Here is a 17,572-nt window from a genome sequence, read left to right on the forward strand (position 1 = left end):
AAGACATATTTTACCTGAAGTGCATTGTTGGAAATGTTCTCCTCCTCCACATTTGGGCGAGTTCACAGTCTAGCACTTAACAGTTATCAGTCATCCTGTTGAGCTGTCTGTCGTGAAATGGCATCTCGCTCCAGGCTGAAGTAATAATCACTCTTCATAAAATCTACACACAATTAAGGTACACGGGCAACAACATTCAGGGATGTGTTTCAGGAGGAAGAGGAAACGGTACCCGCACGCTGCTCAAATCAATAAACGTGACAGAAGGCTGAAACTTCATAAAAAGTGCCAAAAATAGCTCTTGGTAAAAATGACATTTTATTGTTACATAATCATTGGTGTAAAGTCAGGCAATGGATGACTTAGAAATGCAATTACACAAAGATTGGATGATGCCACAAAAAGGAAGCATAAATGTGAGGTAAGGATGTGTAGGCCAAGGTTGTGGACGGCAACAGTTATACACAGAAACAACTGGAGTGCCCGATGAATCTAATAACAATAATAATAATAATCATAAGCTCTTGAAATACACTGTACTTTTAGCTTATTTTACCTTTGACTCACACTTACATGTGTTTTTACCATCATGATGTTGCGTGCAGTCCTCCGACCGGCTTATTAATAGGTGCAAGATGGCATCGAATCCAGTACTGCGACATTATAGAAGCTGTCATGCAGACTAGCTTTACAGAAGATGTTTACGTTGGTCCTGATAATGTGATTAATATTTACCATAAACCCACCACACAAACATCAAAAGCACATCAAAGCGCTACCTGCCAGCTACATTTTGCCAAACAGTGTTGTTGTATATTTTTAAATTGTTTATTGTTTCATTATTTTAATGTAAAGTAAAGAAAATCCACTGCAAATGATTAACAGCATGTGCTGTCTGTTAGGTGTACCTGCTGATGTGTCGTGTGAGCTTTCCGGATAAAGAGCTCTTTGAGCGGGTGCTTCCGGTGCTAAATGTGGCACTGGCGTCTCTGCACCCACTGGCTGATGAGCAAATGTTCAGAGCACTGAACGCAGGCAGTGTCAAGGGGGAGCTGGAGTGGAAGGACTTCCAGCAGAGATTAGACAGCCTGGCTGGGTTCATGGTAAGACTGTTGATATGGTGGCGTGACGGCGTCCGTAATGAGTCAAACTTTTGTCTGGTTTGAATAATGTGTGAATAAAATCTAAGAAGATCTGGTTGGACGCTAAGGGAATCGTTTAAGAAATGTAACTATCACTTGTGTTCGTAGGTGAGACGCAGAGACGGCACACGGATGCTGTGTCATCCCTCCTTCAGAGAGTGGTTGGTTTGGCGAGCTGATGGAGAAAGCAGCGACTTTCTCTGTGACCCCAGGTGAGACTAAAATGGTCGCGCAGCAGAGGACTCTTAAGATTCATGTATAACAAATCAGTTATTATCAGTTAACAAATGTTATTATTAGACAACCTGAGTAAATACAAAATGCAGTTTTTTAATTAGGATTTGATCCAAACCTACCTGACCATATGTGAAAAAGTAATTTTCCCTGTTGTTAAATCATGGATTAACTGTAATTACCCACATTTTGTAGAAAACGAAATTACATTTTACTAGCCACACCCAGGCCTGATTACTGGAAGACCTGCTGAATCAAGAAATCACTTAAATAGAACCTGTATGACAAAGCGAAGCAGGCTAAAAGATCTCAAACAGCAACACGTTCATGTCACAATCTCACAAAACAGCTGAGAAACAAAATCCCTGATGTCTTATCAGTCTGGAAACGGTTTACAAAGTCGTTCTAAGACTTTGGGACTCCAGTGAACCACAGTGAGAGCCATTATCCACAAATGGAACAGTGCTGAATTTAAAATCATTAAAAAATTGCATTTTGTATTTCCTTGGGTTATTTTTGCCTATAATAAAATTTGTTTGATGATCTGAAACATGTAAGTCAGATAAATACGCAAAAAATAACAAATCAGGAAGCGGCAAATTCTTTCTCACGGCACCGTAGATTTATTTGATTAGAACTTTTGGTAATGTATCCTGTTTCTTATTTGTAAATCGCACAGGAGCGGCCACGCTCTCCTGGCATTCATGTTCTCCAGACAGGAGGGAAAGCTCAACAGGCAGCAGACTATGGAAATGGGGCACCACATCCTCAAGGCTCACATATTCAAGGTAATAGGAAATGTGATACTCTGTATATAACTTGTTAAGTAGGTTTATGAGCGTAGCTGAGGAATCCAAAAGCTTCACATAAATATGGTCCCATACTTTACCGTGTTTAGCTGCATGGAAACACATGAGTAAGAGTGAACCCAGGTTCCTACTGTCACCCACACATATTAGCACTACTCATAAACATAAACATCAACAGTGAATATTGAACTGTTTTATGTGTGTGAGCTACACTCTGCTGCGTTATCCCGAGGAGCGATTCGAATTCTCCATCAGAAAAATGTTTTTAACTCTCGGCATCTCTCTGCCTGCGCCTCTGTCACACTTACAGGGTCTGAGTAAGAAGACAGGTGTGTCCTCCAGCGTTCTGCAGGCCATGTGGGTAAACTGCAGCACCGACAGTTTGTCTGCTGCACTGGCCTCCCTGCGAAACCTATATACACCTAATATCAAGGTGACACACTGCAGTGCTCTATATTTAAATGTTCTCTTCATATATATATTTTCATACAAACTGATAACTCGGAACTTCTTTTCATTTTGTAGGTGAGTCGTCTGTTAATGCTCGGTGGCGCTAGCGTGACCTGGTGTACGGAGGTGATAGGGCATGCTCCCATCCTGGCTGTACATGCCCACCTGGGTCACGTAGAGATGGTCGCTCTGCTGCTTGAAATGGGCGCTCCTGCAGATGGTACCACCGACAGCGGCATGACGCCCCTGTGTCTGGCTGCCGCCGCGGGTCACGCCGACATCGTCAGCCTGCTCTGCAAGAAAGGGAGCAAGGTCAGTGTCACTTCTGTGCCGAGATGAAGACAGACAACTATGGGCTGGGAGGGCGTAACGGGCATAATTACCGTGAATAGATCAGATTTTAATCTGTGACAGAACACTCTGCCTCTCAGTATCTCTACATCACTGATGTCCGGAACCGCTCCAGTTTTACATTCACCACAGCTCCGGGATCTATTCTAGGAGAAGGATGACACACAGTATATTGGGCTGATCTAGGCCAGCGTATTACAGGCACTAGCCAGGGTCAGTGTTTTAAGTCCTTCTGCGTATCCCTCTGCACCAGGTGAGCCATGCTGATAAGAGCGGCCAGTGCGCGCTGGTCCACGCCGGGCTGAAAGGCCATGTAGAAATCATCAACATCCTGCTGGGCCAGGATTGGGGAGAGGAGATTCCCACTGACCCACAGCAGCACCACAGCGGTGAGACTGTGACTGGAAAAACACAGGCGGCACAGCAGGCAGCTACAGCGGCAGCCGGCGTGGGGCACACACAGGTATGTATCAGATCAAGGTCCCGCTGACAGAAACGTTTTTAAAATTGCTGAAATTCGTCTCTATGTGGAACGTGGTGCTTGTCCTTGGCTGATGCAGAGGATTCATTAGATGTGGTTTGTTATTTTCTGTTCAAGGTCTGTGGGTGCTTTGCTCTGTTTTGTGTGCAGCAAGCCAGCAATAGAAGACTGTAAATTGTGTTTTCCTGCAGGTGGTGAAAAGCTTGCTGGACTTGAAAGATGAACAGCTGGCGGTGCAGATGGACGCTCACGACTCACTCTGGGGAGAAACGGGTGCATTTCTGCTACCACTCAGATAAATTTAGCTTTCTCACCTCTTTCTGTCAGTCACTGTGGTCCTAGAGTCATGCTCAAGGGCTTCGGGGTTGCATTTCATGCACATTTTAGCTCTGTGCAGGGGACACACAATAAACTTACCTGTATGTCAGGGGGGCTGCAGGAGCTCATCGTAACAATATCCATTAGCTGCTTTTAGTAGTATGATTTCTTTTTTTTAAGATGCTCTGGTTGATATCAAAAAGCGGATTTGATTGTAAATCATATTTGTTTTTTGGCATAAATGGAGCATCACATTTATCGTCTGATTATCTTATGTCCAGTCGCATTCGTAAAATCTAAAAGCAGCTGCTATTCAATTGTAATACGTTTACCTCTGTCATGGATGTGATAGTGCAGCTTGCAGAATTCTGTTAAGTCCATTTCCTGAAAGCATGTCAGACACACAGCCTGTTTCTGTGCCTACAGCACCATTATGCTATAATTCTATTACACAGTCCCCTGCAGGACCGAAGCAGCAAAAAAAGGAAGCACAAAGTACCCTTGTGAACATTCACCTTTGTGTGTGCACTGCTCTTGCTTTGTTTTATGTTTAGTGTTGGGATGATCAGATTAGAGTCCATTAGCAAAGGCAAAGTGGTCATTCGAGGTACATGTTAAAGTCTAATTACTGAACCAAGGATTTCCACTTGTTTAGGAGTGAGTGATGCATATCACATTTTTCAAATCTTCTTTTTAAAGGGGACCCCCTATTCTACTTTCAAACTTTAACATTTTAGTATCTAAAATGTTAAAGTCTAAACTTTATTTATCTTTGATGTGGCACGTGGGTGCAGTGGTCAGCACTGCCACTTCGCAGCAGGAAGGCTGTGGGTTAGAACTGGCCTTGGCGTGTGACAAAACCCCAACAATCATGAGCGAGTACTTTAGCGACCATGGGAAGGATAAACTCCCTTTTAACAGTAAGAAACCTCCGGTAGATCTAGTCTCCTCCAGCTTCCTCCCACAGCCCAAAATATGCTTAATGAACTAATCGGTGGTTCTGAATTAGCCATAGATATGGATGAGTGAGTGTGTGGCTGTCTGTCTCTCTGTGCTAGCACTGTGACCGACCACCAAAAATGCAAGATAGGCTTCAAGCCCCACACAAGAAAATGGATGGATCCAAATAAAGCTGTGTGCCTGAGAGGATCATATTAGGGATATCCCTGCTCCCCCAGTGAAATTATAGATAGCCTAGGTAGGCAAAAACTGAATCCTGAGCTTTCAGCCCATAATTTAAAATCTTTGCCATGTTTAACACGAGCATCCACCATTGTAACAGTTCAGAAAATAAAGCAAATCTTAATAGGTCCCCTTTAAGAAGAATATTTTCACCTGTTCACTTTAGTTTGTATTGAAAACAGCAGTTCCACTGATCCCGCTGCTCCATTGTGCAGCTCCACAAATTCGTCTTAAACAAAGGCAGCTGCACAGCGAGGGGGTTTGTTGTTTTTTTTCTTTGACTCATATGGCAATAACTCCTCCTTAAACACAGTGTTATATAATAGATTTGTCCACTGAAGCATGTGGACACATTAAACAGAATGTCATTTATCAAGGGTACTTGGAGAATATACCAGTACAGCATCAATACCGTGCCTCTGTCCCCAGCAGCTCAATTAGCTGAGGGACTCGCATACTGGGGAGGAAAAAATGGTCAGTGCCCACAGTTTGTCAGAATAACACTGGCTGATTAGGGTGGGGTGCAGATTTTTTGGTGTGTAAGTCATCATTAGAAATAACTGTATGCTGCTTGCTTTTTTTTATTACGTTGTGTAACAGAAAGTGTGTTTCTCAGATATCTACATTTAAAAGCAGAAACGTGTTAGAATCATACAGATTATGGAAATAACAGGCCTCTTTTTTTGTCTCCTTTCTGTTTCTCACTTCGGCTTCTACTTCTCTCCTAAATGTGTCAATTACATATTCTTCTCTTCGCCTCCTCATCTCTATGCCGACCCTCTGTCAGTGCTCAGTGCAGCAGCAGGGAGAGGGAGGCTCGAGATGTGCGCCTTCCTCCTGGAGCGGGGGGCAGGGCTCGAGGAAGCAAACCGCAGAGGAATGGTCCCTCTGCTTAGTGCTACCAAACATGGACACACACAGGTGAGGAGGTTCTTCTCCTTACCAGTTCTGTCTTCTGTTTTTTCAATTTTTAAAATTATTTATTCTCACTTTCCCAGGTTGCCGAGCTGCTGCTGAAGCAAGGTGCAGACATCGACGCCACTGATAAGCAGGGACGCTCTGCGCTGATACTGGCCGCCTCTGAGGGCCACGCAAGCACGGTTGAACTCCTGCTGTCAAAGGGTGAGAGTAAGCACCTTTTACAGTGAGATCCAAGGTTGTTTGAAGTGTATATATATGAACTGGAGAGCAATACTTTTATTGTTTGTGGTCCCAGGTGCTTCTCTGTCCTCTGCTGATCAGGAGGGGCTGACTGCACTTAGCTGGGCCTGCATGAAGGGCCAGAAAGGTGCACTGCAGGTTCTGATGGAGGCAGGAGCTGACCTGAACCATCCAGACAGACAGGGGCGGACTCCGCTTGACCTAGCTGCCCTTAACGGGGATGCAGATACAGTGGGTTTAATGGTTATTGACAATATTCTGCAAAACATGCAATTAAAAGATGATTAGCAACACGCAACACATAATTGCAATAAATTGTAGATAAATGTTGCAATTACTACAATAACCATAACAATCTTCATGCGGCGCTCTGCACAAGACCTCAGATTTCCACAACAGTTCATGCAGCCAGCCTTCAATCCAAGCATTTTGGCTTTGATTTGTTCCGCTGATGAGCAGGAGAGTAATCAAAGACTTTGATAATCAACAGTTTTCCAAAGTCAGCAGCAGAGCGCCCGTCTGCTAATTTAGTGAGGCTTACTGCTCATAATCAATGAGACTATTTAAAAATCAGCATTTCATTGCTGAAGTAATTAATTTAAATATAAATATGTTAATATTGTTCAATGAATGTTCAGGTGCATTGCCTGGTGGAAAATGGAGCGGTGCTGGAGAGAGCTGACAACAGTTCCAGAGTTTCGGAGAGAGCGACTGGCTGCCAGAACCCGGCGCTGGTGGCGTCGCTGCTTAAGAAGGGATCCAAAATGGGTATGAACCTTTTTTTTGTTTAAACTTTAGCAGGCCTGCAGTAAAGGCCACATCTTAAAAAAAAAAAAGGTTTTGAAACTTGTAGGTTTATCTGAGTGCAGTGGTTTACAAATTCACTTAAAGAGCAAATGATCCCTGGTTTGATTTCAGGAGGAGACACAAAGAAATGTTTAATAAGGGTGCAAAGTAAATGGTGTGCAAAATATAATTGTCAAGCTCATATGCAGCCCTGTATCATACGCAGATTTATTATGTGAAAAGTAAAGCTGCACAAGTATTGCTTAAACTACACAAAGGTGATCATGTGATAGAAATGTGTGGAAAAAAATATTTTAACTTATTATTTAATTAGTTAAAATTCTAGTAGTAAGTAGTTTACTACTTTAGAGATTATATATTCAAATATATTTAAAGAACCTGAATCTAAATTAAATTTGCACATTTGAATTGATGCTTTTCAGAATCATGACTTGATATTATTGTATTATTATTATTATTGATTTCTTGATGCATATATCTCTTTATTGTTGCAGCTGTTGGTAGTTTAATTACTTATATGTTGCTCACTAGCTTAAACTGTAACAATGCAATTACTTTGTAAAATAATAAGCAAGTAAAGCTTAGTATGGAGTAAAAAACATAATGATTGGACTCAAAATGTAGTGGAGTAAAAGCAGTATAGCATAGAAATATTTCAATATAGTATAAGTATCTCTTGAATTTAAAACTTGGTAGAACCTCCTTTAGCAGCAACAACCTCCACCAGGGGTTTCCTGCAGGGATTTATGATGAACCAAACCAGGCTATATTTTCCAAGAAGAGCAGACTTAAGCGTTTATAATTAACCACATTTTGCTTGCCTTTATTTTATTTAATCGCAGAGGTTCACTTACCTAGTATAGTCTATACTGTACATTTTTCGCACTGTGTGCAATGAAAACACGAAAAGCACAACTTTATATTTGTTTACTTTGTTAGGAGCAAGGCAGTGAAGATGCATAGGTACCCGTAGCGTTCCAGACTTTACCCATTCATCGTCGTCTTTCTCTTCTCCTGTCACTGAAGTCTGCCACACTGATTGATTACAGGCTCCTGATTCAGTTTCACGTCTGCGTCTCAAGCAGTCTTACACCTGTGAAGGGGTTTTGAACCAAAACAGAAAGTGGGGTTATCTGAGTAACGGCTTCAAATGCAAGTTGTTTCTTTTTCCTGTGGGATTAACCTTGCAGTCATGTCTTTAGACTGTGACCCACACAGGCATGGATGAAACACCCAAACCTCACACCTTAAAGGTCTGGCCTTCTTGCTGCCATGAAACTAAAGAATAAAATACATTTTTCTGCATCTTTGAGGCATAAGCAATCAGGCAAAAAAAATAAAAAATAAAATAAATTTAATAAGCACAAACAAATGTTGTGTTACTGTAATAAGAAGAGCATTTGGAGTAGAGAGAATATTGCACGATCATCAGGATCCCTTAAATCAGTTGTCTGAACCACATTTGTCTCAAGGCAATGCTGCGTGCCCTGACTTATTGCTTTTTAGAGAAGAGCTACTTCATTCAAAAGGGAATTATTTATCAGTCCCACACATTATTAAAAAAATGTGAGATTTCCTTCCAAACAGTTATGAATGAAGTATTTGAGAACCAACAAGGCTGTGATAAGACACAAACACCCGACAGGATAGCAGTGGTTCAGAGGAAGAGGTAACTCCTCCTACATGGTCCTAACCTAGTCACCTAGTTGAGTTTTTTGTTTTTTTTTTTAAAGCAATGTATGAAGACCAGGCCCCAGATCCCGTTGCCATGACAACTTTGCTCCCATCATTGCTCCTCTTCAAAACTAATTATTGTACAACAATTTTTCTTCACTAATTGCGGCACGACGTCTAACATAGCATAAAGTTGAATCGACGCGTCTCAGGCTAAGCCCATCACTCAAAGTGCGCTCGTATTCGCCTTAAACCAATCAGTGGCTCTTTACGGCTTGATAGATCTTTGATTACTGCCACACACGAGCAGTTTTACATCCACTTGTCTAACTCCCTTCTCACCTCTCTCTCTCTCCATCCCTGGTTGCTCCCCGTTATCAAACAAAAGGCTACAGAACGGCTCCGCACGATCGATCAGGTACCCGACATATGTGACATATTTAACATCCAAAGAACAAGAGATAAGGTGAGGCAGGATAATACAAAAAGTTTTTGTACCCCTCCATCAGGTCATGCTACGTGGGCTATGGCTTCCTCCAAACCAGACATTCTCCTCATCCTGCTGCAGAAGCTGATGGAGGAAGGGAACTTACTTTACAAGGTGCGGTATAGTGAACGTTACATGTTACATGTGGTGGGGAAACGATTAGTTGTCAGTAACCCCCTTTGAGTTTTTCTCTTCTTTCACAGAAGGGACGTATGAAAGAAGCAGGCCAGCGTTATCAGTATGCCCTAAGGAAACTACCACGTGAGGGGCAAGGAGAGGAGCTGAAAGGCTTGAAAGACCTGCGAGTCTCCCTCTATCTAAACCTTTCACGGTGCCGCAGGAAAACCAACGTAAGACTCACAGCTGTACCAAACCACTTCTGCACTATTTAACATCTGCAGGTTTGTTGGACACCTAGGGAATGTCAGTTAGGGCGGCCGAGGCAAGATACACGGTTTCTCAAGATGTATTATTTATCTGTATCAACATAAAAAGAACATGTCTCTGCTGGTATAGCGCAATGCAAAAATATAGCTGCTTTTCAGATCTAATTTCAGGCCTCCCTGGTAAACAGAATGTACTTGTAAGACCTGGAAGCAGGTGGTGACATAATGAATAACTGTGTGCCGTTAGTGTGGAGATAGATGTGTGTGTGGCCTGCAGCCAGGGCTGGAACCCACCCTGGTGATGACAGACGTCCTAACAGACTGTGTAAAAATGCCATCCTTAGGGTCAGTGTGGCCGATGAATAATGGAGCAGATAATGTGATGTGATAAGGTCACTCTCTCTGGCAGGCTAAGTCCACTCTCTTTCCTTCTCCGTGGCTCTGCAGGGGGTTTATTTACAGTGGCCGCACTAACGCGCTGGCTAAAATCCACATATTACAGCTGAACGCAGGCAGTAGGGGCCAGCAGGGAGACTACATGATACCGTCATTAAACATTCAACAGCGACGCTCACAATCTCACATTCAAGGCTGTCGTTTTGACCTCACTCTGAAGGACAGAATCACAGTGTGTTGGTGTCATTAAATATTCACCTGAGAGTGATGATGGGAGCAGTAAAAACCAGCAGGAAAGGCAAGCCGCTCTCCTTCTGCTCCTGGTCAATAAAAATGATTGCAGCGCGAGTTCTGTTTCATTAAACAGGCTTTGATCCTCAGCTCCATATAATGAAGCGGCAAACAAACAGTATTGTTCTTTTTTTATTACTGGAATGGCCTCAAATTATTTCTGCAGAGCCGGCACTCTCCAGGCTAGGCACTTAGAAACGCAGCTGATCATACAGTGGGGTTTATTTGTTGCTGCACGTCACAGCGTCACATTTAATTTGAAATACAAACAGCACGTGTCACTAAATGCATTTTTCTGCAGGACTTTGGCATAGCTGAGGAGTTTGCAACAAAAGCCCTGGAACTGAAACCAAGGTCTTATGAAGCCTTTTACGCCAGAGCCCGGGCCAAGAGGAGTAGCAGGTACAACAATATTCAAGTATACTTCGATCCGAATCCTTTTGCTTAGAGGAAATTCTTGCGAGAAAAGGGCCGCGTCCTCTCTGTATTTTTAAAAAGTTCCTTTTGTTCGTTTTCTCGGTTCTCCCCAGGCAGTTTGCTGCAGCGCTGGCAGATCTCCACGAAGCAGCACGACTCTGCCCGTCCAACCGGGAGATCCGACGCCTGCTGGCACGAGTAGAGGAGGAATGTAAGCATCATCAGAAGCTTTCCAGCAACAACTCGGCACAGGGTTACAACAGGGACCCTCACACCCACCATCATCAAGCCACAGAGGAGGAAACGGACGTCTTTTCACAGGGAAGTCTGGAAAGGCACATCCCAGCAGAGCAGGCCAATGCGGAGAAGGAAGAAGAAAAGGAAGATGGCGAGGAGGTGAGCCTGCAGTGTGGGAAAAGTCCTGAATTTTGGCCTCTGAATCCATACGCTCCGAACAGGACTCTCCCCGGAGCTGTGGCCTTTGGATTAGGAGATCAGTCGCCGAGCTTTCATCAAGAGGAATATGTACAGAACCAGCTGTTTGTGGACATGCCCGAGCCAGTTCCTGCTGTTAACAGGCAACTCCAGAGCCAGGGCAGCAGGACTCATCACCAGTGCCACTCCCTCCAGTCAGGGAGCAGAATTGGGGGCAGGCCTCTGTCTCTGTGCGGTCCTTCTAGTCCTTTGCCAGGTAGACACATCTCCACCTCTCTGAGGCCTGCACCTGTTATGGGTATCGACATCGGCCCTGGATCCTGTGAACACTCTGGGCTCAGTCCTACTGAGCACTATCACCCTATGTCTCCCAACAGCTCCTCCCCACCTGGACCTCTGCAGATGTACCAGCCGCGCTCCTCCAGCTTCTCCAGGGGCTCTGACAGGCTCTCTACCCACTCTGTTGCTCTGGATGGCCTGGCGCTCGCTTTAGGTGCTGGTATGGAGGTTAGGCGGGAGGGTGGTGGAGCAGGAACAACAGGCTCAAGGGGCTCCAGCTCCAGTCAGGCCTCCAGTGGGAACCTGTCAGATGGGGGCAGGCAGCAGGCACCAGATGCCCCGTGCCCTATCAAGAGCAGCGGTAGCTTCAAGACAAAACCTGAGTTAAAGCCCCGGCCCTTTATGGGGGTCATGGACAAAGCGGTGCGAGTCAGCCAGCAGGCCTCTGGCCTGAGCCGGCAGGGAGGAGGGGTGGAGAGCTTCAGCATGTCCGTGATGGAGTTCCAAGGGCTGAACAATGAGTTCAAACACGCATCATTCCAGGAGCAGCACTCTGTGAGCCACAGCAACAGCCAGCAGCAGGGCCGTGAGTTTGGAGACCGGCTGCACCAGCGAGAGGGCAGAGGTACCACATCCTCCCAGCTACGCTTCCCCGAGGGGAGGCACAGGCAGGCGAGCCTGACGAGAGACAACCCAGCTCTGCACATGGCTCCCATAAAGCCCAAACGCTCTTTTATAGAATCCAACGTCTGAGCGTAGTTTCTCAAAGCACAGGAGCAGGCTGGTTTTTTTCAACAAGCTATGTCCCACATTAGGTAGCAAGGGAGACGGGCGTGAGAGCGGCTCCCTTCCCTGAGCCTGTTTTGTAGATTTATGCTGCTGCACTGCATTTACAATCTAGAACCAGTGTTCAACTCAGGCTACTACGCTTTTGCTTACATGTATACAGCTAGTGTATTCAAGAAGACCAGACATACCTTAAGTAGGGATTTAAATTAAAAAAAAAAAAAAAAAAAGAGTAGTCTATTGTCTCAACTTTTAATTCATAATATCAAATATAGAAAACTGAGAAAGCTTTGTGCACGAATATACGAAACCTCACGCTGTTTGTTGCAGGATATGACCATTTCTATTGTGAAGTGTCTTTTAAAAAACATTTATATTTGTACGGTGTACACTATATTTGCAGATTATCTATTTCCCTGTAAGTGGTTATCTGTTAGCATTACAGGCTTCAGAACGGATTACTTCGTGTACCCGAGATCCTTTTTCTTGGTGCATTTGACTAGAAAAACACAAAAAAAGGCACTGTACATGACATTGTTGGACAGCTTCTTGTCATAATCTTACAAGTGACTGCTTCAGTATTCACAGTAAATGTTATTTATTTTTGCATAGCAGAGAAAATATTCATATGAAGTGTTTATTGGTTTATTCAGACTTGAGAAAGAGCTTTTACAGAATGTGGGATAAAGAGAGAAAACAGAAACTTAAGACTTAATATATGTTCATAGTTGTCATATACACTTTTCAGAGTCATACTATGGATTACAGAATATTACCACATTAATATTGTGGTATAATAAAATATTCCTGGATGACTACATTTCTACAGCTCATTCTTTCATTTTACTCCATAAAATGTTGCTTAAAGCTTCCGGGTGTGCGGGTGGGAGAAAGGCCTTTCACAGGACCTTTCACATAACTCGCCTAAATTGACATTAAAACGAGCCTTTGAAGTAAACTTCGTTGTTTAAAACTGTGGATGTTGCGTTTTCATATAAACCAAGAATGAGGGAACATTTTGCTTCACAAACGGCAGCAACTGATGCTGTTAAAAGAAGAGGGAAGCATGCCCCAACTTTACCTTTTCCAAGCATCAAAGTTTAAAGACATGCTATCATCATATGGTTTTAATGATCTGAAATTGTTCTGAAATGATAAAAAGCATCCTTTTTTGGAAAAGGGTTGTAATAAACATCAATATAAAACACGGACTATCTTTCTCCAGTCTGGACTTGAGCATTTCGGGTCTCACCATCTTGGCTTTTCTGAACCACAATTTCTCGTGCGAGGAGTGGAAATGAGTTAGAAACTGCCAAATGCCACACAAATGAGCATCATCTTGGATTCAGCAAGACTTTAAACTAGTGACTGAGTTTATAAAGTCATCAGGAAGATGTTTACTGAGCCCATAAACGAAGAGAGCAGAAGGATTTCTATCAGGCTTCTTATGAATTTTGCTTCTTTGTGCAACCAGAGCAGTCGCCCCCTGCTGGCTAATAAAAAGAATGCAGGTGAAAGGCACTTCCACATTGGCGTCGCTGTTCCAACACAGCAGCTATGTTCATCTTTCACATACAGCCTAAGGTAAACAACAAGGTTACAGCAATCTAAATAAAATACACTGTAGATTCTTCTGATCTACAGTTAGTGCAAATAGTGTTTTGTGTATGTGTGTGTATATAAAATCAATAATGCTAATCAGTTTCACATAATAACAAAATAGTCACCTATTTGTAAAGTGAGGTTAGGGGAATCATTAAAAGCAATGCAGGCAAATAGTTTTCCTCATTCTTCACTGATCAAAAATCAAAGCAGGGATTTCACAGGAAGGACCAAATATGAGGAAATTGAAAACATGATCCAGCCTAAAAGTGACATATTTGCTGCAGCCAAAGCCAGTTGAATTTGAGTGAATAGCGAAGTGCATTCTTGAAAACTCTGGATGCTCATGCTGGTCTTCCCCCCCCCCCTCTGTGTGATAGCAGGCAGCTGATTGTTGATTCGGGTTGGTCGTTTAAAATCTGGCTAACTATCAGGCACATCTTTTCCTGAAACGGTGCTGTGGGCATTTATCTGAGCACTGCATTCTGCTTCTCTACACTTCAGTGAAAAATCATTAGCACGCCAGCTCAGATCCACAGATGTCTAGTGGCTGGTCTTCCAGCGACCAATAGCCATCTTCAGGGTGTGGTTAGGGGTGAGCAGAGTCGTCAGCAAGGGGAGGTTGGTCATGGGGCTGGAGCGGTTTTTGGTATTAATCCAGCTCTCAATGGCCTCTTTTTCATATGAGTAGCCATCTGTTTGGGGTGGAAAAAACTGTGTAAACAACACAAAAAAGCACAAAGTAATGATGGAACACACGATCGATGATCTCAGCTCACCGGCAGCAATAACCGGCTCCTTCATCAGTTCTCTGGTGATTGGACACAGGAACTCATCGGGAATGCCTAGACACACTGAATCACTCTTCAGCTCCTCCACCTTCCTCAGGAGTTTACTGTGCAGGCCGACTGACTCTACAGACACACATCAGCCACAGAAAAGAGGCACATAAAGACTCGGTGTGCAGTGATTCAAAGAAAGAAAGAAAAAAGGAAAAGGAAAATAGCTGAGCATCAAGTGGAACAAGCTGAACTGACCCAAACACTGACAGTAATATCAATACGATGAAGCCTCTGAGCATTTGTTATTCGTGTCTTTAGCACTCTGCGCTCTCGGGTGGCAAATGTGAGTGTGGGTGAGGGTGGTGGGACCAGACCATGTCTGCTGTCTGTCCAATTCAAAGATAAATGCTCAGCAGCTACCCGGGGGCCAATTTTACTTTGAAAAAAATAAATCATCACACAGAAATTATAGTTTACAAATAAACAATCTCATAAAAAATGCCTTAACTGCAAATGAACACAAAGGACTTTAAACATTGTGTGCTTTCCTCTCAAAGAGGCATTGATTTCACTCTCAGCTTTGAAAAATGCGTCAGGGCGCTCCGTCTCTGTCTCTCTGTCATTGTAGCAGATAAAACAGACTACTACTCTAACACTCTTCTCCAAGTTAGTTCTGGTTACAAGCAAGGTGGGATTCACGCGGCGTTACTAAGAACAGAACAATGTGAACGCGAGCTGCCACGGCGAGGAGTGATTGACAGCGACTGTGGGATGAAAATGACGGCACGGCAATGCAACAAACATTTGCTGACAACTACGTGACGAACACAGGCCTAGCTGGTAGACTGACATCGACAACATAACGCTCCGACTTTGCCGAGCGGTTTCACTTGATGGTGAAAGGGGGGAGGAAAAAAAACAAAAGCGTCTGATCAACTAAAAATAATACATTCAGACAGACTGGGAAATAACCAATAGGGCTTAGGTATAAATCCACTTTATACCGTATGGGGAATTCTGTTTTGATGATTGGGTTATGTAACTGAAGAAGCGCTCCAGATTAAACGTCCGAACCGCTAAGGTCCCTAAAGCTTAGTGGTTTCCCAGTGCAGCCTAATATTACATAATCTTGCTGAGTAAAACCCCCCCACCCCCTCCCCATCAGCACCCATTCCTTCACCCTTACTTTGATTTAATATGCCATCTTTTATCCATGTAAATAGGTGCAAAAATCCTAATCCGCACGCGGCCGTGCTCATTCTCACAAGAGACCCGGCGTGTAATGCTCATAAGACTGGGCTTTTATCCTTCTGTTCTGGACAAAAAGGAAAGCATTAGGACTGTGGGAAAAGGAGGGAGTGGGGAAGCGGCGCCGCTCTCGCTGAGCAGCGTGTGATGCTCGTCTTCCTCACCGACGTGCAGCTCTGACGCCAGTGTTTCCTTGGTGAGGCTGAGCAGCTCTGTCCCATCTATGTTATTGGCCTTAAATCTGTCCACCAATCCCTCGAGGCCTTCCTCCAGCAGCCACTCTGACACATCGTCCTCCGACCAATTGCTGACCAGCAGCTTCGATCGGCCTCCCGAGGCTCTCCCTGAGAGGGTGAGTCAAAGCAAGATGGTCAGTCCTAGACAGCTTTTGAAAAATGGACACATATTCTCCATGCAAGGCGAACCTGGAGTCCGGCTGACTGCTTATTGATCGTGAGGCTGTGGCTGTTACAGCGATATAAATAAATGTTTGAAAGATTAATGTGAAACCAAACGTGAATAGTGTGATTAGGACAAAAACAATCGCAGGCTTTTGTGCACACTTTGTCTCAGGACTGGAATATTTTTGTATAGAATATCTGCAACACATAATACAGTAAAGCTGTCTTATCACCTTTGATTGAAGTCTGAGCAGATTCTTCTGCAAGACAAACAAAAGAAAGAAAAAGAACCGTAAACATGAGAAATGCAATGAAGTCTTTGGGCCAACTGCAAACACGTGAGAGTGGCGAGTGATCGAGGAAACGAGGGCGACCGTGAAACCAACATCTGTGCCCTTCTTTAGGAGACGAAGCTGCTTTAACATGTAAAATCTTAACACACACAAAAAAAGAGCCAATGATGCTCTTGAGCTGAAACACTGTTATTAAAGGTTATACTGATTTGTACTCAGAGAATATAAAGGTTATAAGGTCTTTAAAAAATCCTCTGTTTTTCAGAGCTGGCAAAAAAAGGAGCAATAAAAGCTGGCCTGTTACTGCTGAGTGTTGCTTGCTGTTGTACTCAGTCTGCTGTTGTTGTTGTTAAAGTGACATAAAAAATGTGTCCAAACAAGAAAAAACAAAAAAAGATGGAAAGAAAACCAACCAGGCAACAGCTTCCCGCCTTTCCGTTGGACGGGGAGGTGCAGTAAGGGAGAAAAACAAAAACAGATTACAGGAACATTTTTACAACTCATCAAAACATAGATGTGACTCTTCTAAAGTGATGCGTGTGGGTTTTTCCCTCCCTACCGTTTCCACCGCAACCATCCTCCAGCCTCCAGATGTTTATGGTCTTATCCATAGATCCTGTAGCAATAAGCGGTGAGGTCGGAGAGAAGGCGCACGCCGTCACGTACCTGCAGCAGAGGATAACCACCTGAACGCTGCTTCTATTCACAATACAGGTATAATTTCTTTATATGGTAAAAAATAACAGACTGACAGAGAAAGGTGTCCGAACAGATTTACCAGGCAAACAGCTTATGCATGATTCACCGACAACAATTATGCCAATAACACAATCACATCGATGTCAATGGGCGGGATGACATTTTCAACATCAATGCAATCATTTCCAAGAATCATACACGAACGTAATGATTACCTTGGATTTCAAATTACTCCAGCAGCTTGATAATTGTTTTTATTTTCTACTACTTTTTTAAATTAAATTACACATACACATACTACTATGCATTAATAATTCTGAAGGAAATTCACAAAGTTTTACCTTATTTTAAACTACATGTAAAAGGAAAAATGAAAAATAAGACGTTGAGTGAACCTTTGTTATACAAGCACTCAAACAGAGTCTATTAAAATCAGTAATTCAGAAGTCAAAGTGGGAAGA

The 17,572-nt window shown here is 43.4% G+C and overlaps 2 protein-coding genes across 2 annotated transcripts in view; one reads left to right on the forward strand and one right to left on the reverse strand.

The window, feature by feature from the left end:
* LOC102291763 (protein TANC1) overlaps positions 1 to 12,343 on the forward strand; it is a 45,934-nt gene extending 33,591 nt beyond the window's left edge. Inside the window, exons 14-29 of the mRNA XM_005935270.3 lie at positions 903 to 1,103; positions 1,251 to 1,354; positions 2,056 to 2,164; positions 2,496 to 2,618; positions 2,711 to 2,947; positions 3,240 to 3,449; positions 3,659 to 3,740; positions 5,755 to 5,888; positions 5,966 to 6,089; positions 6,184 to 6,359; positions 6,767 to 6,896; positions 8,998 to 9,027; positions 9,119 to 9,210; positions 9,300 to 9,446; positions 10,471 to 10,571; positions 10,700 to 12,343. Coding sequence (XP_005935332.1) covers positions 903 to 1,103; positions 1,251 to 1,354; positions 2,056 to 2,164; positions 2,496 to 2,618; positions 2,711 to 2,947; positions 3,240 to 3,449; positions 3,659 to 3,740; positions 5,755 to 5,888; positions 5,966 to 6,089; positions 6,184 to 6,359; positions 6,767 to 6,896; positions 8,998 to 9,027; positions 9,119 to 9,210; positions 9,300 to 9,446; positions 10,471 to 10,571; positions 10,700 to 12,053 — 3,354 coding nt within the window. The 3' untranslated portion in view covers positions 12,054 to 12,343. The remainder of the gene's footprint in view (positions 1 to 902; positions 1,104 to 1,250; positions 1,355 to 2,055; positions 2,165 to 2,495; positions 2,619 to 2,710; positions 2,948 to 3,239; positions 3,450 to 3,658; positions 3,741 to 5,754; positions 5,889 to 5,965; positions 6,090 to 6,183; positions 6,360 to 6,766; positions 6,897 to 8,997; positions 9,028 to 9,118; positions 9,211 to 9,299; positions 9,447 to 10,470; positions 10,572 to 10,699) is intronic.
* Positions 12,344 to 12,709: 366 nt separating this feature from the next.
* LOC102292092 (WD repeat, SAM and U-box domain-containing protein 1) lies at positions 12,710 to 17,078 on the reverse strand (the record flags this gene model as incomplete). The annotated part of the gene is given in 6 exon segments (XM_005935272.2): positions 12,710 to 14,383; positions 14,468 to 14,602; positions 15,883 to 16,062; positions 16,353 to 16,379; positions 16,826 to 16,843; positions 16,972 to 17,078. Coding segments are annotated over 6 exon segments (619 nt in total), but the record flags the coding sequence as incomplete, so codon positions are not given.
* Between the last annotated feature and the right edge of the window lie 494 nt (positions 17,079 to 17,572).

Source organism: Haplochromis burtoni, unplaced genomic scaffold (genome assembly GCF_018398535.1).
Source record: "Haplochromis burtoni strain Fernald_Lab_line unplaced genomic scaffold, NCSU_Asbu1 Contig_195, whole genome shotgun sequence".
NCBI classification, from domain to species: Eukaryota; Metazoa; Chordata; class Actinopteri; order Cichliformes; family Cichlidae; genus Haplochromis; species Haplochromis burtoni.